Genomic DNA, 25906 nt, shown 5'->3' with positions numbered 1-25906 from the left:
GTGTGTGAAGATCTTATGTGTTTTATATGTTGGTATTGTTTGTATGGGATTGTTTTATGCTTGTATGCTGCAACGGAATTTAAAAAGATGAACTAAACACTCGAAAATAGGAAGTTGGCATGTCCTATGTGACATACTCCATTTAAAACACAGATTTAATAACTTATCTAAAAACTTAGTTACATATGTGAACAAAAAATGTGTCATTTAAATTATTACACATTCACATTCAATTAAATAAAATTCATTTAAATATTTGTAAAATGTAATTTTTCATTTTAGTACTATTTAAAGGGTAACTAAACCCCTGGTCAGAGCCTGACTCCACCCACTGGCAATATTTGAAAAATGCTGGAAAAGTGGGCAGAGCCCAGTGGGACGCATCTCTTTGTATGGAACTTGCCTACGTCACCAACAACCGCTGTGTCACGTACTACCGCAAACATCCAATAGGAAAATTCAACTGCAGTAGCCACCGTTCAACCTGAAGAGGGCAGCACTAAGACGTTTTTACACCATATATTGTAGAAATAGAACACTTTATAAACAAATGCCAAAAAAGTTACTCGAATCAATGACTGGTATTAATAAAGATCAATTCTTACAGATCATTAACTAAAAAAAGTTGGTTAAGTGTTTAGTTACTCTTTAAAGAGAATAGATTTATTTAAAGTTATAGCTACATTTGGTATAACATTTTAATCTGAATCAATGGATGTTAATGCATCCATTTACATTCCATTAATATTACAGAATTTCTTTTTACAGAGAGGTTTTCCAATTTATTTTCCATCGCACTACGATAGAACTGACCCGCCAATAAGATTGACACTTTTGGTCACATGTTCAGAGATGCTACTGTAAGATAAAAGTATGACTAAGCGCCAGTAAATAGTGGGTTTTTTTTATTTTATTTTAGTCAAGTAAACTTAATTTATTGTGTGTTTCCAATTTATTAGAATAGACAAAATTTTAAGTTAAACAAAACAAAAAACATGCTAAAAAGAAACAAAATATATATTTATATATATATATATATATGAAGAGCTCTTTTCCAAAACGCTATAAATCCATTTCAATAGTTTTCAGGAAAACTACATTTTTTACCTAGACCCACACATTTTGTGAATATTCAAATTATCCTGTTTAAATGTTTTATTGGTTCAGTCTGAACATTTTGAACAATAATTATTAAATCAAACAACAATATTGTTAATGATAATTTAAAAGTTAATTTTATTTTTTTCCAAAACGCTATAAATCGAAATAAACCTCAAACAAATAGTACCAATTTCAACATATGCATGAAAAAAACAAATTATTAACACCAATTTCAACATATGCATGAAAAAAACGAATTATTAAAAATGATCAATATATGATAACGATATTCAAAAAAGGGATGGGCACCCCTCCAGCACATGCACACACACACAGGCTACATAACATGTGAGCAAAGCGGAGCAGCATGACGCTTAAATATAAGTTAAAAATAAATAAATAAATAAATAAACATAAAATATACGTTTCACATTTGTTTTTAATAATATTACATTACTTATTTTTATTATTTCATCTATGTTGAGTAGGCTATGAAAAGGGAACCGCATGAGATGAGTAAGATAGGATCAAAATTCAAAAGCTGCCCAATATCGGAAAATATTTGGAGTGCGTCAGACATGATTTTGACCACTTATTAAGTTTTGTTTTGTAGAAAGCTTGTAAATTTCGTTTCATATAAATTGTATCTTCATTTTAATAAATGTTTCATCGACAAATTGACTGGATTAATACATTAGAAGTAAATATCAGACAATATAATCAGGACACAGAGGCGCGCAGGTGAACCGGAGCGCGTCTCATAATATGAACCGAAACACCGCGATGCTTGCCTCACACAGGCCTGAGAACTAAGCTACAGAAAGCTTTAAATATCTACTTTTAAACAAAACAATTAAAAACTAAAATAAATTGGCAACTCTCTGCGTATGTATAGGCTAATTCGAAGTATGCGTTTCTCTATGCGCGTTCACTGTGAAGATGGCGAGTAAGCATCATCAACTTTATCTTTGTTGCTGACACTGACAGAAAACACTAGTTTATTAATAAACAATTCAAATGTTTCATGCATAATCATTACTTTTGCCGGTTCTTTGTGGCAAGCTTTATGCATACGTTGAGATGCGGAATATGCAATTAAAAACGCTCATATGGTTTCTCTCCCATTTAATTAAATCAATATATGTGATTACTGATAATACAAATGGCTTAAATGATCTACTACTAGTCGACTAGAAAACTAGGACTCATTTTAAGGAATGAATGAACATAATAAACCTCTGTTCAGAGTGCCGCCGTGCTGGATTGTGTAGAGCGCTCATTGAATTTGAGGATTTATCGTGTTTAGGCTAAAGACAGGGCTGGCGCTTATCGCGGCTTGGAAAGAAACTGTATCTTGCAGTACATTTTAAACAAGGAAATATAGCGATTCGGCATGAAACGTTGATGGAGCAGTGAAAGGGTTCTGTCCACAGCAGAATGACACGACAAACTCATTTTTTTTGAAAATGTCGTTTAACGCGTTTTGGAAAAGAGCTCTTCATATATTGTTTTTTTTTTGTTGTTTTTTTTTTGTTTTTTTACAGTGTACAATAAACCATAAACACCAGCAAATCCTAAAATCTGGATGGTTGTTTGAAAATGTGAATAATGTTCGACTTTCTTCTTTGTGACAAGCAGAAATACAACTTTTGGTATGTCGACAACAACTGCATGCCTATATTTATGGAAGTAAAATAAAATGTTTTTGAAACAAAAATGCTGTTTAATTGCACTACTTGAAAAAAACAATCTTGCATTTGAATGCATTGCATTTTTAGGGCTTGCATTTTTATGGGCTGAAATTCAGCATGGTTGAATATTTAAACTGTGAATATTTCAATTTAAAAAAATTTCAAACACATTTTCCTTATTAAAAAATTTCATATTAAAACCTTTCATATTTCACTTCCAAAATATTCAAACTGTTTAAAAATACAACCTATAATATTCAACAGGCAATTTTTAGTCCATTTTATTTCGCTTTGGAAATTTGCTTCCACAAATTCAGGGGTTCAAATTCGACAATAAATCCAACACCGACATCCAGAAACTGCAGGAAAAGCAGTAGATTACCGAGCACAATCTCCATCTGCGGTTAGTCGACCTCACCAGCAGGGAGCGCAAGCGCGTGATGTTGACGAAGATCAGAGCAACAGTTAGAGCATCATTATTATGCTGTTTTGTTCAATTTAATGTCTTTACAGTTACTGTGTAACCGTGTACATGCATCTTTCTCTACCGTGAACGAGATTATAATGTTATTCCCCCGGATGTACAGATACAATGTTACATTTAAGGTAAAGATGTATTTCTCTTGGTTGTTTAGTTGCCTTGACTTTATATCGCGGCGATGTGCTGCATGCAGTACTAGGGTTATTCTCAGAATACTTCAGGATTCCCCTGCTGGACTAATACAGTGACATAAAAGACCAAACTCGCAGACAAGCAGAAGGACTCAGAATATGAACTTAACGTACAAAGTTTAATGCTGAGCGTTTCCCAGTGATATCCTATTGGCGTAAAGTTGGCTTGACATTCGCACATTTAAGGGCCGTCTCTAAAGTTACATAAGACATTGGTATACACGTTTCTAACTTCAATAGCATTTGAAGAGAACGACTTACAGTCATAAAACCAACTGTCAAGTGTTCATGGAGGTGTCAGGCATAATGTGCACTTTTCAGATTTTTGATATTTATTCAAATAAATTGAAGTTTGCTATTGAAGTTAGAAACGTAACGTAGAAATGCAAGTCGCTTTGGATAAAAGCGTCTGCTAAATGACTAAATGTAAATGTAATGTAAATGTAAACGTGTATACCAATGTTGTATGCAACTTTAGAGACTGTCCCTAAATGTGCGGAATTTACATTTACATTTAGCAGAAGCTTTTATCCAAAGCGATTTACAGTTAAACTAACAATAGAACAACAATATGCTAGTGCTAACCCTTCCCAGTTTAATCTAATGCAGTATATGTAGGCACACTTATATATTTATATATAGAATAGCATAGAATAGAATACAATAGAAGATAATAAAAGAGAATAGAAGAGAAGAGAAAGGGTTAGTATTAATTAACAGCAGATGGAGATTGTGCTCGGTAATCTACTGCTTTTCCTGCAGTTCCTGGAAGTCAGTGTTGAATTTACAGTCGAATTTGAACCACTGAATTTGTGGAAGCGAATCTGCAAAGCGAAATAAAATGGATTGAAAATTGCCTGTTGAATATTATAGGTTGTAGTTTTAAACAGGTTGAATATTTTGGAAGTGAAATATGAAAGGTGAATATGGATTTTTGATTTTTTTTTTTTTTTTTTTTTTTAATAATGAAAATGTGTTTGAAATGTTTTGAATTGAAATATTCACAGCTTAAATATTCAACCATGCTGAATTTCAGCCCATAAAAATAAAATGCATTAAAATGCAAGCAGGGCAAATGCAACGCATATGTTGCATATAAGTAGTGCAATTTAACAGGCTTTTTTGTTTCAAAAACATTTGCCATTATTTTACTTTCATATAAGATTTTTTTATGTTTTTAAATGAAGTCTCTTCTGCTCACCAAGGCTGCTTTATTTGATGAAAAAAAAAATGACAAACAGCAATATTGTGAAATATTATGACAATTTAAAATGACTGTTTTCTATTTAAAAATATTTTAAAATGTAATTTGAAAGCTGAATTTTCAACATCATTACTGTTGCTGATTACACATCAGTTTTCAGTGTCACTTGATCCTTCAGAAATCATTCTAATAATCCTGATTGTATGCTCAAAAAACATAAATTATTATTTTCAATGTTTAAAACAGTCATGTACCATTTTTTCACCCCCAAAATTCTATGATGAATAGAAAGTTCAAAAGAACAGCATTTATTTAAAATATAATCTTTTCTAACATTATAAATGTCTTTAAAAAAAAAAAATTCTTACTGAGCCCAAACTTTTAAATGGTAGTGATTAATGTTACAAAAGCTTTCCATTTCAGATCAATTCTGTTCTTTTGAACTTTCTATTCATCAAAGAATACTGAAATAAAAATGTAAAAAACTGTTTTCAACATAAATGTTTCTTGAGCATCATATTATAATAATTTCTGTAGGATCATGTGACACTGAAGACTGGAGTAATGATGCTGTAAATTCAGCTTTGATCACAGGAATAAATTACACTTCACTATATATTCACATAGAAAACTGCTGTTTTAAACTGTAATAATATTTCACAATATTACTGTTTTATTTGTATTTTTTATCAAATAATTGCAGGTGAGCAGAAGAGACTTCTTTTAAAAACATAAAAAATCTTACCGATCTAAAACTTTTGACTGGTAGTGTACAGTATATTCACCCCTACCGTCACAGAGAGTGAATCTCATTTCCATTCAGCCCATTGGTCTGAACAGACAAACCGCATTCAGAAATTAGACTGAAATTTCGTGCCAAACATTTGTGTTGTTGTGAACAGGACTTGGTTTAACCAAAGACCTGATGGAGGACCAAGTTGTCTTTATTTCTCAAAGGTGGTGGCAGAAGCGAGCTCCAGTGAAAGCTGGGAGCTTTGAGCTCATTCTCTGCGGGAGCCAGCATAATCCCTGTCCTGATACCAGCAGAGCTGTGATACCTGACAGAGCATTCCTCAGATAAAACACAAGGCCAGATCAGAGGGATGTCTCACAGATGCCCAGAGGAAAAAGAAAGGAGAAGAGATGTGAGAGAGTAGGAGGTAAACAGAAAGAAGATGGCAAGGCGGCATACTCCTTTCTATTTCCAACACAAAAGCCAAATCTCCCTTTTTTATTTCTTTAGTCTCTCCTTTTTCCTTTTTTTTTTTTAATAAACCCTCTCTGGTTATGTCAGTCTTACACACAGACAATGCAGCAAATAAAAACCAGACACTGCAGACGTCCGCCAACACATAGCAATGGATCTGGTTTCCCAAAGCACCCCACCCTCCCCATGGAGCAGCAGTTACACTAAACTCTTTAAAAAACAGACAAGAGATGCAAAGGAAGAAACTTTATAACCACTTATATACACTACTAGTCAAAATTTTGGTGCGAGATATTCTTTTTAAAGAAATTAATACTTCTATTTAGCAAGAATTCGTTAAATTGAAATTGAAAGTAACAGTTATCTACGTTTCTAGAGCAGTAAATCAGCATATTAGACTGATTTGAAAGTATCACGTGACACTGAAGACTGGAGTTGTTTATGTAGACTATCGTTTGTCTGATTTTTAATAGGTTGCCCAATGATGGGGTGTATGAACGCCATTGGTTGTCCATTAAGGGCGTGGTCTTTATCATCGAAGGAGCTCATTATTGGTTCGGGCATACTCGGGTTGAGAGCTAAGGAATGGCCGATGATCAAATTTAGTGATGTTATCTTTATTTAAGAGCATCCAGGGAGTAACATCTGAACCTACAGTATCTTCTGTATGTCTAACAACACATCCCTTCAAAGTGTGGAGGATAGGGGTGTCCTGGCTTGTTTATTTTGAAACTAGTTTGAGCTCTGTTTCTTTGGTAGGGAGTTAGGAAAGCTAAATGTATTTTCTTTTCTTCTTGGTTTAGGTTACTTATTCTTCACTCTTTTCTTTGTATATTTGTTTTGTTTGTTATTTTGGTCTTTGGGACACCCTAAAGAGATGCTCTTTATTTCACTTGTTATTTCTTAAATAAATGTATTTTCTGCTTAATTTTGCGTAATTTGTTTGATTATCAACCGGAGTGTTTCGTCGCTGGGATTCCATACCACAACCCAACATTATTTATTACGCCTCTTAAAGGTTTTCCGATTTCCCCTAGACTATTCTGGGACAGATGGCTGGGTAATTTGAAAATCTACTCTGACTACACTGCTCATGTTGTATGTTCACTGTAGATTTAGCTCAAATATTATATATAATAAAAGTTTCAGAACCGTTGAGAGAACTGAAAGTCATAATATTAAAAGAGAGAGAGAGAGAGAATAAAATTCAATTCTGTCTCTTTAGATATGAGACAAAAAGTAGCATAACTGTAGTGTTTCTGTTGTTGTTTTTAACAATAACCATTTCTGCCCTAACATAGACACAAATCCACTGGTGGAGGAATGGACAAGTGGATGTGTATGCGTCTCCTGAGGCCCGTTTTGATGGGTCTTCTTGTAAGGTTGTCTGTTTGTGTGTAAATCGGCACACTTTCACACCAGAATTCAGACACTCAATGAGGCTGTCCATCATAAAATACACATAGACTGCTGCAATAGCACACTCTGAGAGAAAATGATTTTTTTTTTTTTTTACATGAACGCAGAACAAAATGTGTGGACAAAGAATAACAGATATACAATAAATAATAATACGATTTTGTGCATATAGGCTGATTTCATGCAGCTGCCATTTTGAAATTGAAAGCGAGGCTCTTGTGGGAATAATCCTGGAAGTACAGATAGACAGTGTTGGGAGTAACGCATTACAAAAGTAATACATTACTGTAACATATTACTTTTTGCTGTAACGCAGTAGTGTGAGGCATTACTAATAAATTTTCAGTAATATTTTACTCGTTACATGTTCAGTGAGGCTTGTATTACAGTTGTATTACAGTGTATTGTCTCCTTTTACTTCTTAAAGGCAACAGACTGTGTGAAAGTTTTAAAGCAGTCTTTTAGTGCCAGTTCAGAGCGGTCACGTCTGTAACATTGTTTTTTCCTCATAAATGCGAACACGAAAACTAAAATAAAATGAATATTTTAAGTTCTATGGAGACTGGAGAGCCAACCCTTCCTCATCCGATTTGCGCAGTGTAATTAACAGAATTACAAAAAAATCGATTTTGCCTCCTATTTTTTTGTCACGCATGAATGTGTGTCTTTTCCCTAATATTAAAAATAAAACATAGACTGATATTTGTCTAATGTCTGGAGTCCTTTAAGGAAGTAGCCTATATACGTTTCAATACATGTATTTTCTGAGAATTTTTATTTCAAGTTTTGACTGCAAATGTCATGTCCATAATGCTGGACTTCCCCAATTTTCAATAATTTATCCTCAACTAGTTTTGTGGTTAACTTCAAATGTTAACTTCAAATAATACTAATAGCCTAATTTAAAGATAAGGCAGCATTGGATCTGGACGGTAAGGAGAATAATGGTGGGAGTTGGAAGAGGTGTGTCGCGATTCTGTAGGTTCGTGGATCTGAGTCGTGTGGCGAATGGTGATTTTGGTTTCATATTGCATATCGTTACAGCCCAAAAGTTAAGTTCTACTTAGTTATTTTGGTGAAAGTAACTCAAAAGTAATACATGAGTAATGTAATGCATTACAATTCTGAGACAGTAATATTGTAAGGTAATTAATTACTTTTAAATAACAGTAACAAGTAATACCTAATGTATTGCAGTTTGGAAGTAACTTGCACAACACTGCAGATAGACAACAACGTCTTGGACTACCAACCAGAAGCTGCTGCCGCGATTTAAACTATTAGATGTTAATATCCAATATAGGATATGTATATAGTTTGTTTCTAATTCTTTTTTTATGTTTTGAATATATGAAGAGTTCATTTGAATTCATTTTCATTTTCAAGTGCCATTTGAAATTTTCTCCTAGAATGATCATTTTTATCAAGCCTGTATATATTTAAGTTCAGTAATTTCACTTAAATTGCAATGAAATTGTCATCTAAGTGAAATTACTGAACTTAAATATACAAGCTTGATAAAAATGATCATTCTAGGAGAACATTTCAAATGGCACTTAGAGGCTTTTGCATCTGAACTCTTCATATATTTAAAAAATGCATTTATAACTTTATACATTTCACTGTTTATAGTCTAAACTATGAAATAAATGGATGTACATTTTTAGAATAACAAATTTCTACATTAAACACAACAAAACCCCATCGCATTCGCGACTCCTATGATTTAAAGCGACACTTCCGGTTTTCTTCCCACCGCAGCCATTTCAAAATGACGACTGTGTGAAATCAGTGTATAGCAATGCATTTACATCAGTGTGCACAGATTGGCCAGTGAACATTCATTCTGATGGTCACTCACCTGTCAAAGGAGTGGAACTGGACGGACGGGTCACGGGAGGCATCACCAACTGCAGCCAGAAACCCAGGCGGTATAAGGCTGGGGTCCACCATGATGTCGCCAGAGGGTGCGCTAACGAGACTTCTCAAAATATCCTTGACATTAACGTTTTTTCCTTTGCTGTCTCTGTTTGTGACCTCAGAGCCTCTCCTGACTTCTGAGGACAAAGTAGACAAGGCTTCAGATACAGCGTCCGGGCCAGTTCGTGTCTCAGCATCACTGGGGATGGCTGAAGTCTTCTCACCCTCAGTGCTAGAGTCTCGGTGGTGAGGAGACAAACCGTTCTCCAGATCAGACTGAACACTCTCTGAAATAAACAATAAAAACACACTAGTCCACTCCTCAAAACACAGTTTTGAACACAGTTCTCTGGGTTTAATCTTGCAGCAGTGATGTGTGTGGGTTCACCTGTGCTCCTGATAGACTGTGAGCGCTGGGCGTTTCTTTTTTCATTGTGTGGCTCCAGTATATCTCGATATTTGGATACCATAAGTACAGAAATGAAGTAGACCACTGCTAGGGCCAAGAACTGAGCCTGTTTACTGTCCTCCTAAACGGCAAAACACACAGCAAAACAATTCATTTAGAATAGTTTATAAATTTGCTAAACTAGCAAAGCATGAAAGCATTAGCAAAAATGAAGCATTAGCTGAATGGAAGAGATGTTGAAGATAAGTATTGACTGAAGAGACTCACTATGTCTCGGAACACAACAGCACGGAGACGATTGATGTCCATGTCCTGCAGAAGACGGTCTAAATCACTGATAGGAGACATCCCTCCTGTCACAATGTCCACAGGACTCTGCAACACACACAAACTCAGTTCACACAGTCTCTTTCAGTCTGTCAGCTAGAGCTGGGTATTGTTCAAAATTGACAAACCATGACTTCGATACCGGTTTCTAAACGAAAATGTTATAGCAGATGCTGTAACATTAATGTGAAGAGGGAAAAAAACAAGAACTGAACTGTAAACTGTTAATGCAGCAAACATTAAGGATAAGCACACTTTACAAGAAGCCTAGTTTAATGTTTAATTAATTTAAATCATGAAATGTGTTCAATTTAACAGCAATTTATTAGCGGTTTAACAGATGTTTCATACAAGTATATTTTTTTCAAATTCTATTTAACATTTTTTTTTTTACCCAGTGATGTGCTTTCTGTTTAATTTTGTCTATATTCCAAAAAAAAAAAAAAAAATCTAATTAATTGAATTCATAATAATTCATTTAATTGTGAGTTTATGTAATTTATTTATTTTTCTGGTAATCAAATGAAGGCATAAAACATTATTTTAACTTTTATTAATTAAAATGAAACAAGCTCTTTAATTTGTTGGCAAAACAAGTGCTACACAACAGAGGATTACTATTAAAATTATATAACATGGAATTTTTTTTAAATAATATTTGTATTATTATTAGTAGTAGTAGGAGTAGTAGTATTACATTAAGATGAACATTATTGTACAAGTGTAATATATTTCTATTGCAGTTTCTTTAAGTTAAACCAAAACTTTTATTTTGACAGGTCATCAAGACCTTCTTCTGTGATGTGATGATTGTCAATAAATGGCCCATGCTACATGCATAGTGTTTCACTGACGTTGACAAGATTAACCCCTCACGAATCGAAAAATGGTACCAAATGACAAGACATCTTGTTTGATAATCGATGGTATCGAGGTAATTCGGTCGGTGCCTAAAAAGAATCAAACTCGATAGCCAGCCCTACTGTCAGTTTAGCACAAATCCATTTTCCCACTGCTCTAATATTTTATATCAGTTGGATTTTATAAAAATAAGGAGTCTTTTGTTTTGCTGTTCCACATTTAGACAGCGCTGATGCAACGGGGAATTAATGCAACAGTTTTGGAAAGATTCTAAATAATAGATGAGCTGTGTGTGTGGAGTGTAGTTTTTTTTTTTTTTTTTTTTTTTTTACTGGAACTGTAAGAATCAAACCTATTTAAAATTACCATCTGGACAGTAGAGAGAGAGAAAGAGGTATCCTTGGCATGATGTTGAACTTGCCTGTGCTGGTATAGACTTGCCGGCTCCCAGAAGGCTTTGCTGTCCACGGCTGCTCTCTGCACCAGACTTACCCAGAGTGTGCTGCTGACATTCCAGACAGTTTCTCACAGCCATCGCACACACTGAGGTGGAGAAAGAGTGTATGAGAGAGGGACAGACAGAGAGAGACTGTGAGAGAGCGGCAACTGAGAGGTAGAAATACAGGGAAAATGACAACCTCACAGAGATGAAAAGTTACCAGAATTAAAAGATATATAGATTAAAAAAAACATGACATACAGTATAAGAAGGTCATAGCATGATGATGAACCTGACCTTGACCTTAAAAATACCACCTTACCAAGTATACAAAGAAATATGTATATTTTTAAGAAACTAACAGCGTTTTGTGCGTTGCTACGTAGTAGCTTGGGCGTTCTGGATGGTTTCTAGGGAGTCGGCATGGTGGTTGAAAGAAGGTTGTTTATTGTCAAAAGTCAAAAAAGCTAATCTCTATGATATTTTAGATGCTAGATATGGCTCGGGTTCCTCCTTTAATGTGCAAGTCTAAGGCATGTTTTAACGTCCACCTGGAAGATCGGCGTAAATCTGATCGCTTAGAAAAGTACACACCTCTCCTGAACAAGCTGCATGATTTTAGGTATCATGCATGTCTGCAGCACAAATGGTGTAGGATGAGATAAACGACACTAGTGTTCAAAGGTTTGGGTCAGCAAGATATTTTTTTTTAAAGAAATTATAATTTAGATTCAGCAAGAACACAAATAATTGATTAAAAGTGACAAAAAATATTTTTAAATAAATGCTACTTTTTAAAACTTTCTATTTGTCATGAAATCCTCAAAAATTGCATTGCACATTTCACAAATATATATTAAGAAGCATATATTAAACTGTTTTTAACATAGGTAATAAGAAATCAACATGTTAGAATGATTTCAGAAGGATCATATGACGGTTGGGTTAATGGCTGCTGAAAATTTAGCTTTGCCATCAGTAATAAATCACATTTAAAATATATAAAAATATAAACAGGTATTTTAAATTGTAATAATATTTCATAATATTACAATTTTTGTCTGTATTTTTGGTCAAATAAATGCATAAGTGAGCATAAGATACTTTCAAAAAAATGTAACAACCCTAAACTTTGGAATGCTAGTACTCGTTGAGGGGTTTGTTCAAAAACGTACTGTATAGTAGCATGAAAGTCATGGTTCCATAGCAATATAGATGCATCGATATTAAAATGATTTAATATACCAAAAAGCAATAATTACTTTCAAGTATGGATGACAATTGATAAATTGACGGTATTAAAATGTATAATTTTGTTATTATAACTATTTTGTCTAAGTATATATATATATATATATATATATATATATATAAATGGATATTAATTTTTAATTACAGATTACATTTAAAGGTGCAATGTGTAACAAAGTTGAGTATCTATTAACAGAAATGCAATATGACATCCATAACTATGTTTTCAGTGGTGTATAAAGAACTTACTTAATTAGCCGTAATGTTTTTATTACCTTAGAATGAGACATTAATAGCTCCATAACCGAGGGAATCCCCTTCTATGAAGGTCGCCATGTTGTGACGTCATATTCCTACCGTAGCCGAACGCGAACAAACAGCGCTACAGAACGCGTTTCATCACTACCTTGAAAGAGAAGTAGCGGAAAGCTGGAAGCTAGCCTTACACTCCGTGAGTAGTGACTTTTCCCTTGTGAGTGGTGTAAAATATGTAGTTGGGATTGTTTCATGTAACTTAGTTCTCCCTCGCTGTGTTATGGGTTTGTTATGTTGGGGATAGATGTGCTGTTACGTTCGTGAGACAGCTGATGATTAGTATTCATGTCATTGACCGTAAAACAGTACGTTACAGGAATCACTAACCCGTCGATAGAGACTTTTACTAAAGTCTTTTATCACTAAAGTCGATCGCGAAGAATTTTACAAATCAGAGAAAAAAAGCCTATTGTGTGTAGTAAATAGTATCTATGGGATGCGGAGATGACATGATTGTAACAGCGCGCGCACTTCCGACCTTTGGACTCATGCAGACGCGTCCCAGCTCAGCCACAGTAACAGCTCATATTAGCCAGCTAAACTATTACTACCCTGTTAGAAAAAATATATAGCTGCTCCCTCGCTGTATTATGGGTTTGCTACAGTATGTGGGGAGAAATGTGCTGCTGGTTACGTTTGTGAGACAATCAGCTGATTATTATTTTATTAAATTATATATTAAAACCCTTGATCCTCACCTGACTATGGCTTTGTAAACAGACAGTATTCATGATGTGGTTTATAATGGACTGTGGTACAGAAACAGTGACAATGTTACACACTCTTGGCTTACTCTGGCTATTCTCTGCTGTCTCAGCCGACGAGATGTTTGTCCCGTTTTAGCAACCGTAGCTTCTTCGAAAGGGAGGGGTGAGCAGTGGGCTGAGCCCTTAGTGCAAACCTGGTGCAAACTCGCAACCGAACCACTAGATGTCGCTAAAAGTCACACATTGCTCCTTTAAGAGTCTTATTAAATTATTAAATTAGTGTTTATTTTATTAGTGTTTTCAAACAGTGTTAGATAATGGCAAAGGTAATCTAAATGAACATGCACAATTAAATATTAAATACTGGCCCATATATAACCAATATTTACTTATATAGATAAATTAAAATATCTCTAATATTGGCTGGTAGCTAATATGATACTAATAATAATAATAATAATAATAATTCGTTACATTTATATAGCGCTTTTCTGGACACTCAAAGCGCTTCACATAGAAGGGGGGGATCTCCTCAACCACCACCAATGTGCAGCATCCACCTGGATGATGCGAAGGCAGCCATATTGCGCCAGAACGCTCACCACACACCAGCTACTAACATATCATGCATCCCTACTTAACAAGTAACACTAAAAGTAAATGAACAATGATACAAAAACAAAATATATTAATAATTCTTCTCCAAGACATACTGTAACAGTCATGTAGAGTTAAAAAAAGAAACTGTATGAGGTTTGCAAAACAGATTTTGGCCGGCTTCCCACCACCATGGTGCAGAAAAATCCTCTTAATGCATTTAATTTGATGTATTGCACGCTATATGTAAGATCAGTATGGTGTATGCGTGTGTGTTTTCGTTTTAATGTACTGCACGTGAGTTTGAGTTTGCACTGCACAATGTGTGTGTGTGACTGTGCATGACTCTATTCAACCCTCTCTCCTCTCATACCTTGACAACTGACAAATGTAAACTCCAAAACGCTTAGATTAAACGTATTATTCCAGCGCTCGAACCAACCAGCTTTTTCCATTAGACGTTCTAGTCACTTGAACGAAGGAGCAAGCGAAAGAGAGAAAGAGAGCTATAGAAGGAGAGATGGCGGGCAAAACCTTGTTATAGATCCCAAATCTGATTACACACAGGCAGACCTCATCAAATATTCATTTTATACTTTAGCCCTTCTAAAAACAGGCTTCGGTTTCTCTCTCGCTCCACCAATCAGGAAGCTCCACCCTGCCTTTGCAGCACAATGTCGAGTCGATTTAAGACACCGGCCATTTTGTTCAGTGGGTTTCGGGGTTCCATGAGAGAGAGAGCCGATGTGAGAGAGAGATGAATAATGTAATCAATCTGAACGGCTGGATTTCTGTTATGTGGTCTATAACGGTGCAGTACAGTTTGTGATACATAGACACATAAAGAAGGAGGTGCCTCGGGCTACTAAACAGCCATTAGAGTCAATGGCCATTTTAGAGCACTGCAGTGTGGAGAGCTTATAATAACACTATCAGAGAACTCACACAGACGGGTGGGGATGGAAGAAGGTAAAGACCGTTTTTTCCTCGACTCCAAATGAACCAATAGAGAGAATTCAATGAGCAAAAAGGGCTGTGCACTAAAACCTAGTGAGCCGCTCCAGATGTTTAGCTTATCAACATGCTAACATCAGACTCTATTAGAATCAATCGCAAGTCGATTTACCATGAACCAGTGAGGGTGATTTTAAGAGAAGAGTAAAGAACGAGAAAACAGAAAAGAGGCTGAGAACGAGAAAGAGAACAGGTTGAGAAATAAAATAATAAAGGCAGGACATTATTTCAAAATATTGGAGGGATGAAAAAGGAGGAACAACAAACATGAGTGAGCAGAGCAAGAAAAGAGAGCAGATATTTTAATATCATATAATAAATCATTTTATTTTATAGTTAAAAAAAATCATTTTCAGCAGCCATTACTCCAGTCTTTAGAGTCACATGATCCTTCGGAAATTATTCTAATATTGGCGCTTTTCTACTGCTTTTTTCCACTGGTACGGCTCGATACGGCTCAGTACGGTTCAGCTCGCTTCGCTTTTCCACTGCGTGGTACGACTCGGCTCGACACGGAACGGCGTGGTTCGCTTTAGCTCGGTTGCTTTTCCACTGCAGTTAGTACCACTTTAAAGTGGGTGGGATTATAGACTGTTCGATAACAGCGGTGGCTGTTACTGGCTATTTAAATCTAGCGGGTTTGGTTTCTCGTGTCAATGTATATTGGTCGCAAATACAATGATGCTGGTAGTGACGAATCTGTCTGACCAATCAGTGATCTGCAGTGTTTCACGTCACATTTTAGTACCGGTACGGTGCGCTTGGAGCCTCAACAGACCAGGTACAATTAAAAGCAAGCCGAAGCGAGCCGTACCGTACCGTACCGTACCCTACCATGCAGTGGAAAATCACCATATGCTGATTTGGTTCAAGTAACATTTCTTTTTATAATCAGTGTTGAAAACTATAATATTTTTGTAATAGTGTAAATTGTCATGTTTGATTAATTTCATGTGTCCTTGCTAAATAAAAGCATTGTTTTCCTTTATAAGGATTTTTTTTTTCTTTTAAAAACCTTACTGACCCCAAACTTTGGAATAATAGTGTAGAGAAAATGAGAAACAGGTAGAAAGACACAGAATTTGATATTTCAGAATGTTATGATAACTTGCTGATTCAAGTCCCTATACATATACCTATGTATATCTCAGGTCCCACCTTCAATTTAAAGGGATACTCCACTTTTTTTGGAAATACGCTCATTTTACAACTCCCCCAGAGTAAAGAAAAAGAGTTAAACTGTTGAGTTTTACCTATTTTGAATCCATTCAGCCGATCTCCAGTTCTGGCGGTACCACTTTTAGCATAGCTTAGCATACATCATTGAAGTGGACAAGACCATTAGCATTTCTTCCAAAACAATGACCAAAGTGTTTCGATATTTTTCCTATTTAAAACTCAACTCTTCTATAGTTACATCGTGCACTAAGACCTACGGAAAATGTAAAGCTGCGATTTTCCAGGCTGATATGGAGGGAACTATATTCTCATTCCTGCGTAATAATCAGGAAACTTCACTGTCGCACCATGAGTGCAGCAGGCGCGATGACTACACAAAATTAGTCCCGGTCACATTGGAAGCTGGGCACTATTTCCAGGCGCTCAGTCATAACATTACACCTGCTGCACTCATGGTACAACAGTGAAGTTTCCTGATTATTCTTATGCTGGTCTTGTGCACTTCAATGATGTATGCTAAGCTATGCTAAAAGTGGTACCGCCAGAACCGGATATCGGCTGAATGGATTCAAAAAAGGTAAAACTCAACAGTTTAACTCTGGGGGAGTTGTAAAATGAGCGTATTTCCAAAAAAAAGTGAAGTATCCCTTTAAGTCTTTGGGGTATTGTTCAACTGTCTCCAATTGTAAAAGTAATAGCACACCTCCCCACAAGAAGCCACACAACTTGAACAAATCTGTGTCTGTAGAACAAACAGTGCAGGGCGGGTTTCATGGCAAAGTTTACTGATTGTTCAAGTCCCTAACCACAATTATGTGCAATAGCTAATAAGCCTTAATATAAAACATATGCTTTGTTTTCTGAGTTTCCTCCATCTCCACTCCTAATGTGCAAGCATTTCAAAGTATACTCCATTGACGGCGAGTGGGGACACTACCAATTGGAGCTTTCTTTTCAAACACTCAGATACGTTGTAAATGTGTTTCTGTCCCTTCAGACAATGTGGACAATGTGTGCAGACATTGGTGGATTGTGCTGATGACCAAAATTACGTCGCACAGACTGTCTGCGAGCTAGAGCAGAACACAGACAAATGATGTATACTTATGGCTTTAGCCAACACCACTTAAGAAAAAGTCCAAAATAAGAGATTTACCCAAACGTAGGCATTGTCTTAGGATTCCTCCAGAAGACATGTTCTTCTCTGCTTCGATTTCAGTGAAGTTGAGTGAACTGGCGAAGATAAGCACGTCCACGAGACTGATCAGCCTCTGCAAGAACATCAGTGATGCCTCCACAGCCAAACCGTGAGATGGCTCGATATTCTCCAACTCATGCTGCAAGACAGTGTAACCATCATCATCATCATTTCTTTAACTGCAGCCTTCATCATCTATCAGATCTGTATAATGCACTGATGGTCACCTTTACCATCACCTGTAATCAAATTACTCACCATCATTAAAGTAATATAAATGATAAACAATAAGAAGGGTTGGCACACTCTTTTCTATCTAATGAGATCTATGTTAATTTGTATGTAAAGTGTGTCACGCCATGCGTTAATGGTTCTCTCAGATGTTTACGTTGATGTTGATTTTGAGGCAAAATCTGACGAAATTAAGTCAGATTTTCAAGTGATTTGTTTGTTGTTTGACCACTGCATAAAAAACAGCAGAAATACCCCAGTCACTTCAGAGTACAAAGTGTTATGCAACTTTGTTTCTGACAGCTGCTTGAAACTTGAAAGCTAGAAAGCTGCTTGAAAGAAGGAAAGTCAAACAGTATTTACATGTTAGACAGTTACGGCGGACTAACTTGATTATCCTAGCATTCTAGCTGTTCTTTAGTGTGACTGAAATAAGTTGAGGCAAGGAAAGAATGTTAAACCGGGAGTGCAATGGACATGACCACGCCACACCGGAAAAAGCATGAGGTTACTGTGTGCAACTTAACATGTGGAGTTGGGCCAAATTTTTCCATATAGACACAGTATCACTGATTATAACTGGTTCAATTAGCCTTTACGCAAAGCAACATAGGTGTAGACAGAGTTCTGGGAAACAGACACACACTAACCGAAGAGGAGGTGGCTGCAGACAGCAGAGGAAGGATTCCTCCACAGGCCATGATGAGGTTGTCCACAACCTGAGAAACGAGATGGATGGTGTTGTGCACAAATACCACATTCTCACTGCTGTTCACAAAGTCCATAACTGTCTTAGTCGAATGACTGTGGGGAGAAGTGAGAAAATCAGTTATGCAACAACTTGCTACTGAGGCAGCAGAAGGATAATTACAAACAATACCATATTTGACTTAATGATGACAAATAAAAATGTACAGTGTACACAAAAGTTGAATTTAAACAGCACCTTTCCCAAGCTTAAAGTTACCAAAGTTACTTAAAGTTACCTTTATTTCGATAGTCACTTTAGATGTTCTACTTATTATAAGTAACTTTTCAACTACATGTCAACTAACTGTCATTAGTATATCATAGTAGACTGTTGGGTTATGGTTAAGTGTTAGACTTCGGGTTAGGAGAATAAGTTGACTTGTAGTCACCAAGCTACTTAGTTGAATGTCTGTTGGGGGACCAACAAAATAAAGTGTTAGCAGATATTAAGCTGACAGTCTACTGACAGTTAATTGACATGTAGTTGAAAAGTTACTTATAGTTAGTAGAATGTCTAAAGTGGACTATCGAAATAAAGTGTTACCAAAATAAGAGCATGATAGTGTTATTCAATGGTCCAGGTTAACTTAGACCCCACTTACACCTGGTATTAAAATGCAATCTGTATCCAGATAAGTTATCCGGATAATAAAAAATGCATGTTAATGCGTTGTGATCAGATTGTAATCGGATCTGCCTGACCACATCTGGAGGTAGTCTGGCTCGCATTGTGTTCGGATCTTTACGAGGTGTAAACACAATCTGGTTGTTGAAACCACATATGTACATTTTACTCCTCCCAAAAATGCGAAAAAATAAACGAGTGAGAGCGTGTTATAGGCTATTTGTCATGTTATAGTCCGATATGACGGCGCTACTGCGACACGCATCACCTCAGATGAGCAGCTGAGCGTCTATTCATCAAGCCAACGTGCAAACATCGCAAATAAAAGTATGTAAAGTAAGTCACAGACGCTTAACACAAAATCATCTTCAAGTAAAGAAACGAAATTATCTTACCAGGGCTGTTGCCAATCTCTCTTATTGATGTCTTTGATTTGGAAAATAGCTGATGATCAATAAAATGCAGCTCAAATCTGTTGCTTTTGGCGGCATGCAATCCATTAAATCTGCATATAACGCGGGAGTTTAAGATCGGATTTATATCCGTTTTGCAAAAACACATTTATGTGGCCAGGTGTAAATGGAATCGGTACTTATTATCCGGATAACTTATCTGGATACAGATCGCATGTTAATACCAGGTGTAAATGGGGTCTTAATGTCTATAAACAGCAACAGTCAAATAGCACAAAAAGTGATTTCTAATGATTTTTTTTTTTATAAATAATCTATAACAATATCTATCTATAAACAGATATTGTATTCCTTTGCCTATTTGATCTTTGGTGATCATGGTGTTCCTCTTACCTTCTCCACATCTGCACATCTGTCTCGATGGAGAACAGCAGGTCGGTAAGAAGACGCTGGTGCATATGAGACCACTTGAACTCTGGGATACGGAACATGGTGGACCGTGCAGAAGAAGAGCCCTCATTGCCTTGACCTGTGGGGCTTGTGGCAGCGGCTTGATCTGAGCTCAGGTTCTGCAAAAGAGGCATTTATTATTCTAACATTTGTTTTATATAACCAATTGGAAAAGTCATTTTGTTACCCCAACAAGAATCTTAATTTTTTTATATAATCAAACTGTAAGCATCAACCTGGGTCAAGTTCCTTACTGTTGATGAGGTGTGCTTAAGCTCTAGTCTCTCCGTGTCTGAGGCCACACTCGACACATCCAGTCTGGCAATTTTAATCTCTTTGGTTTTAGTTGCTGAGCTTTCAGTCCCTGCTGACTTCAGAGTGTCTTGGTTAGTTCCTGGATCCTGTGAAATACTCTCAGAGCCAGGGCTAACCTCTGCCGTAGATGTGTCGGCTACATCTGAAGTACGTACTTCTGCAGCTTGTTCTGCATCACCAGCACCATGACTCTCAGTAGTCTCCGTATGAAGCTTGGTTTCATCAGTGGAGGTGCTTTGGTTTAAATCAACCTCCACCATGGCAGCCGGTGTATTTTTGGATTCCTCTGCCTTCTCATTTTCCATTGGCTTCTCATCTTTTTCGGTTTCTAGTTTGTTATCGTTCTTCTTTCCATCATCTTCCTTTTCAACACCATGGTTATCCATCTCACCAGCAGTAGCTGAAACAAATGACAACTCCTCTGTGCTGTCATCACTGACCTTAATGAAGTTGCTGACGGAGGAAACATCAGGACTATCTTCGTTCATGACTGAGGAACCAGCCATGCTATCCTCCTGGTAGGCTGAAACCTCAGAAGAAGCATCAGTGATTTCTTCCACTTTGGCTTCAGGAGAAGAATCCTCAGGTCCTTTATCTTTGTCTTCTACTTGATTATTTAGTTCAGTTTCAGTATTGATTGTTTTACTATCATCTTCATTTGACATCTTCACAGCTTCAGTCTCACCTTTGGCGTCCTTGTCACTTGCAGTCTGTGCACTCAGATCTGCTGTCTCAGACTCTTCATCCATGTTAGCCTCCATTTTATGATTGTCTTCCAAATTTTTAATTTCGGCATCCTGTCCTGGTTCTCTCAGAGTGTCCTGTTCATGTTTATTCCCTTCCTCTGTCTCTGAGGTGGCAACAGTGGCTGCCTGTCTCTCTTCCTCATCTCTGACCAGAATGTTGGAGACTGTGACAGGGATCTGGGTCCGCATCTCCTCATCATCTTTAGGCTGATCGTTGACCTGCTCCTCCACGCGTAGCTCAATTACAGTTGACGGAGCGGTCTCCTCTGCTTGCAGCTCACCATTGGCCGAGGCAAGGAACTGAGAGTCGTGACTGGCACCAGAGATTGTTCTGATTGTGTTTTCAGATCCTCCCTCAGAACCCAAACGCTGGTACTCAAGAAACATGCGGGCCAGATTATCTTTGTGTTGCTCAAAGGTGACCTGACGAAAGAGTGTTGGGAGGAATGTTAATTATGCAGAGCAGCAGACAGAATATTGTCATCAGGACAAACTAAAAATAAATTAGCGACAATCAAGAACTTTAGAAGATCAAGCAATCAAGAAGTTTAGATGTTTAAATTCATTGACTTGTCTGTTTATATCTATACCTTACCGATGCATTTTTAAAAAAAAAAATTATTCTCATCAATTAATATTTACCTTTCCATTCAGATTCAGGCAATATAATGTAATGTAATGTAATATACCATTACCGTAGTTGGGACAATGCAACTAAAACACTGGCCAATAGTGTTGGAGGTTTCACATATATATACACTATGCAAAAGTCTTAGACATATTAGTATTTTTAATCCACACAACATAACGGGAAACATATCAGAGTTCAAACGAGGACAAATTGTTGGTGTGTCTCGCTGACCACATCTAACAGGAGTAACTGTTGACGCAAGAGGAAGCTGTCTGAATTGTATGTCCAGGAACTATCAAAGATTGTATCCAAAAAGCATAAAACCACAGCTGCCCAACTCACTGCAGAATTAAATGTGTTAAATTAAAACTGTTTGTTGGGAACACCAGAAAGTCAATATTCATGGTTGAGATGCTATAGCCAAACCTTAGGTCACTCATGCTGATGCCAAATGTCAGATTCATTGGTGCCTACAGTGCAAATCTTGAAACATGTATTGTTCTCAGATGATTGTCCACCTTCACGGTCTTTCCACACATCCGTGGAAGTTACGGTGTGGAGAAGCCCCAAAGAGGCTTAACACCCGGACTTGCCCAGAGAGAAACACAGGGTGGGTGTATCAGTGATGGTTTGGGTGGCAGTATCATACCCTTCCATACTGTGCTTGTTGGGCACATCAGGACTACCGAACCATTCTGGAGGATCATGTGCACCTCCACCAATGGTTCAAACACCGTACCCTGAAGGGGGTGCCATGCATCAGCATGATAATGCACCAATACACACAGCAAGACTTGTGACAATCAAAGTTGAACATTTCCCATGGCCTGCAAATATTTTTGAGGCACTTTTCACTATTTTGGAAGAGAAAATCTGATTTGGTAACCTGGGGTCTATACCATGAAGCCAGTTTGAGTGGCAAGCCAAGTATGTTTCAGATTAGTTTGCGATAAATTTGCTTTTAAGCACCATGAAAGTGGTTTGGCTTTTAGAAGTGTTCATCACCATGAAACAAGTTATGTTCCAGGTAAGAGATCTCAAACAAAAAAGTAACCAATCAGCTGTGAGCAAAGTGACATGTCTGATGCAATAAATGCACCCGAATTAAACTACATTATCACTACATGGCAAATTATATATATTTTTAAATCGTCTGGATTATAGCAATACTTATTTATAACAATAATTTTGAATGATTTAGATTTTATGTAATTATACGCTCATCACACATGTACAATTTTAGCTGATCAATTATTATTAAGCACTTAGTTTAAATTGATATAAACATATAAAATGTAATATAAATAAGCTTTAGAATCAATAGATAAAGTTATAAAAAATTAATACATGTGAGCTGTAGACTTCTATTCTCAATTCTCTCTATACCCATTTAAACTATTTAGGCTAACTTCATAACTTGTCTTTGTCCTTCTGCCCTTAAGGGCAGTAAAAATGTCAATAGGGCATATAAAAATCTGAAATATTAGCCTAACTAGGCCAGTAGAACAAATACTCAGAAAAGAGAGATGGTCATATGTGTTTAGGACTGTAATTATCAGTAGAAAGTGCACAGCATCTGCAGAAATGCAGCAGAAGTCTGAACACACCAACACACACCTCAATATATCAACAGAACACAACAAATAGACAGTCAAACACACCATTGGGGAAACGAGAAACAACTTGCAGCTTCCATACCAATGCCGGCATTAGCATTTAGGCAAGAAAGCCTTATTATACGTAATTACTTGGCCGTTATTGTTCTAAATTAGCCTGCTACAAGCCTGGCCATTAATCTTCCATGTAGTCTGACTGGTAATCCATGGCTGTTTGCTCGGAACGGACAGATTTAAAATGCATTGCTGGTTTTCTTTCTCTCCTGACTCTCTTCTTTTGAACAGCAAGATCACTAGTTTGGGCTCCACTCAGAATTTAACATTTCACTATTAAATTCACACGCTGTATTTTCAGAAAAACATTGCCCTCCTTTGTGGCTGGATAAGCAAGGTATAAATAGCCAAACTTATCTGGAAGGCCTGTGAGGCATTTAAGGATTTGAAAAATTCAAGTTAAACTCATGTAAACCACTAAGGATTTAAAAAGCTACACATGAGGCCCCATATTATCCTGTTAGGTATTATCTTCAAGAATCAGTAAGTATACCGTATGCAGTTAAATGTTTAAAAAAAAAAAATCTTCATATGTACACTAAAGCACCTCATTGTCTGGCAGCCTGCTACAATGCATATCGTACCAATAAAGTATTACGTCATGTGAAAAGCATTACTTACCTTATAACCGGCATTCGGTACATGGAGATAAAGTTACTCTGGAAAGGGGGTAACTATAGAAATGTGGTTTTGAAATGTAGTGCGTATGCCACTGGGTGGGCCAGACATCAGTTTTAATCTGATCTAATTTAAATCCGGTCAGCTCTTTAGACATGGTATATGGAAAAATCTACAATGCATCTAAGAATAAAGTTCAGGTTTCATAATGTGACGGTGAGCTTTGTGTGAGCAGGGTGTCTGGTTGCCAAATCTACAACTTAATGCAAATCCATTTTCAAGTGGTCTGTTAAAAATATCAATAATTCATTGTATAACTATATACTAAAATCGGAACTTTACCTGTATCTGCAAATCCTTAAAGTATAAGATAGAGTAATATTACAAAAAATTATCTAGGGTAGAAAAAAAACCCAATACTTGCATTTCTATTTAATCAAATGTGCACTTTACTTTTGAAAAAAAAGAGTTTAAAAAAAAAAACATAAATACGTACATACGTACATATACTACCTAAATCTAAGATTCATCCAGCATCAACAGTTATGATCCAGCTGAAATTGCAGCAATCAGACTGCAAGCTCAGCAACAGACCATAACAGTGCTAAAGTCACTGATCTTGGATCAGCAGGGAGCAGTCGGCTACAGACTCTCACAGTAGGGCCAGTAGGGAGCCCCATTTAGATCAATAGATAGTGAGTAACCGCAAAACAAAGGGGAAATAGGGACCCTGAGAATGCTCTAATTGGATTAGCTAAATGCGATTCCATTCCTACAAAAATCAATGTGGTCAGCAGACTGAATCTCTTCTGTCCAAAAGACACTGTTAGTTTTCTTTTCCCCCCTTCGATACTCTCACAGCTGTCTGCATTGAGTCAGTGAGGAATAAAGGTACACAGAGAGAGACTCATGGCAGACAGACCAGCAGAACCACTCTCTTGTTTTCCAGTTTTAACATTTTTTTCTACACACCTGACATGCAAAACTGCATAATGCACAAAGACTGTGTGTATTCTATCTTGATCCAGGCGTAGATTTTATTATACATTTATTTTTTACTTTACTCTTTGCTTATTCTAACAACAATAAAAAAAAAAAAACTAAAACAATGTTATTTTCCAAAAAATACTATGAGGAAAAGGATTGTCATCTATGACATTTTTAAGACCAAAAAAAAATTTTCTACAACAAAAAACCTTTCCACCTTCTTTAAACTTTGCTTTTGTGATGGTATGAAAAGCATGCAAAATGAACGTCAAGAAAGTGATTGGTTTATCGATGTCAATGTCTTTAAACAGTCAAAGCTATCCATTTCCTAAAGTCAATTTGCTTGCCGGCCAATGAGTTTATTCAATACAGACTGTCTGGAAGTGTGCCTCTATCTTTACAAACAAAGTCCCAATGCTGGAATCCATTGTCTTCTAAATCCATACTATTGCTGTTGTCCAGCACGATAAGCAACTTCATGACACCACAGAATAGACTTTATGTTTTTAGGGAGGTTTTTTCTTCCAACATCCCCATTCGGCCCAGAATCTCAACACTAGTTGAGATTGTCTTGTTGGCTAACAGGATTTTAGTGTTAAGTTACAGTAGTTTAGTAAATAAACTCATGGTAATATCAAAAAGAAGGAGCAGACAATAATTTTTATATCATATTTTAATATTATATTATGTTTTAAATGCTAGAAGCCAAAAATGGGTGTGAGATATAAATATAGGAGGCATACAATCCTCACTCATGAATCCTTATTAATATTGTTTATTTTAAATACAATATGTTTAGGGGTATTGCTTTATTCTTCACAGAGTTTTGTAATAATGTACTGTACTCCAAAAATTCCAGAAATAAATACATTATCTTAAATGCGTATAACTCCTTCCCTTGGAAAACACAAAAGCATAGTGTGATGCCCCAGAGGAGGTCTCAGGACTCTCATTCAAGG

General features: G+C 36.5%; 1 protein-coding gene across 10 annotated transcripts in view; it reads right to left on the bottom strand.

The window, feature by feature from the left end:
• The window catches only part of lrba (LPS-responsive vesicle trafficking, beach and anchor containing), a 299224-nt gene that overhangs the window by 203306 nt on the left and 70012 nt on the right, over window positions 1–25906 (bottom strand). For 8 of the 10 annotated variants that reach the window (XM_089132308.1, XM_089132310.1, XM_089132311.1 and 5 more), the window contains exons 22-29: window positions 20235–21464; window positions 19924–20099; window positions 18393–18546; window positions 17470–17650; window positions 11233–11354; window positions 9891–9998; window positions 9603–9744; window positions 9156–9501 (exon numbers count right to left, since the gene is read on the bottom strand). In XM_089132308.1, the coding sequence (XP_088988434.1) occupies window positions 9156–9501; window positions 9603–9744; window positions 9891–9998; window positions 11233–11354; window positions 17470–17650; window positions 18393–18546; window positions 19924–20099; window positions 20235–21464 (2459 nt within the window). The remainder of the gene's footprint in view (window positions 1–9155; window positions 9502–9602; window positions 9745–9890; window positions 9999–11232; window positions 11355–17469; window positions 17651–18392; window positions 18547–19923; window positions 20100–20234; window positions 21465–25906) is intronic. The other 2 variants (XM_089132316.1, XM_089132317.1) reach the window with 2 other exon arrangements.

The sequence above is a fragment of the Pimephales promelas genome, chromosome 6 (genome assembly GCF_988280905.1).
Source record: "Pimephales promelas chromosome 6, fPimPro1.hap1.1, whole genome shotgun sequence".
NCBI lineage: Eukaryota > Metazoa > Chordata > Actinopteri > Cypriniformes > Leuciscidae > Pimephales > Pimephales promelas.
Note: the sequence above shows the minus strand (reverse complement) of the source record. Positions and strands in the feature narration are given on the sequence as shown.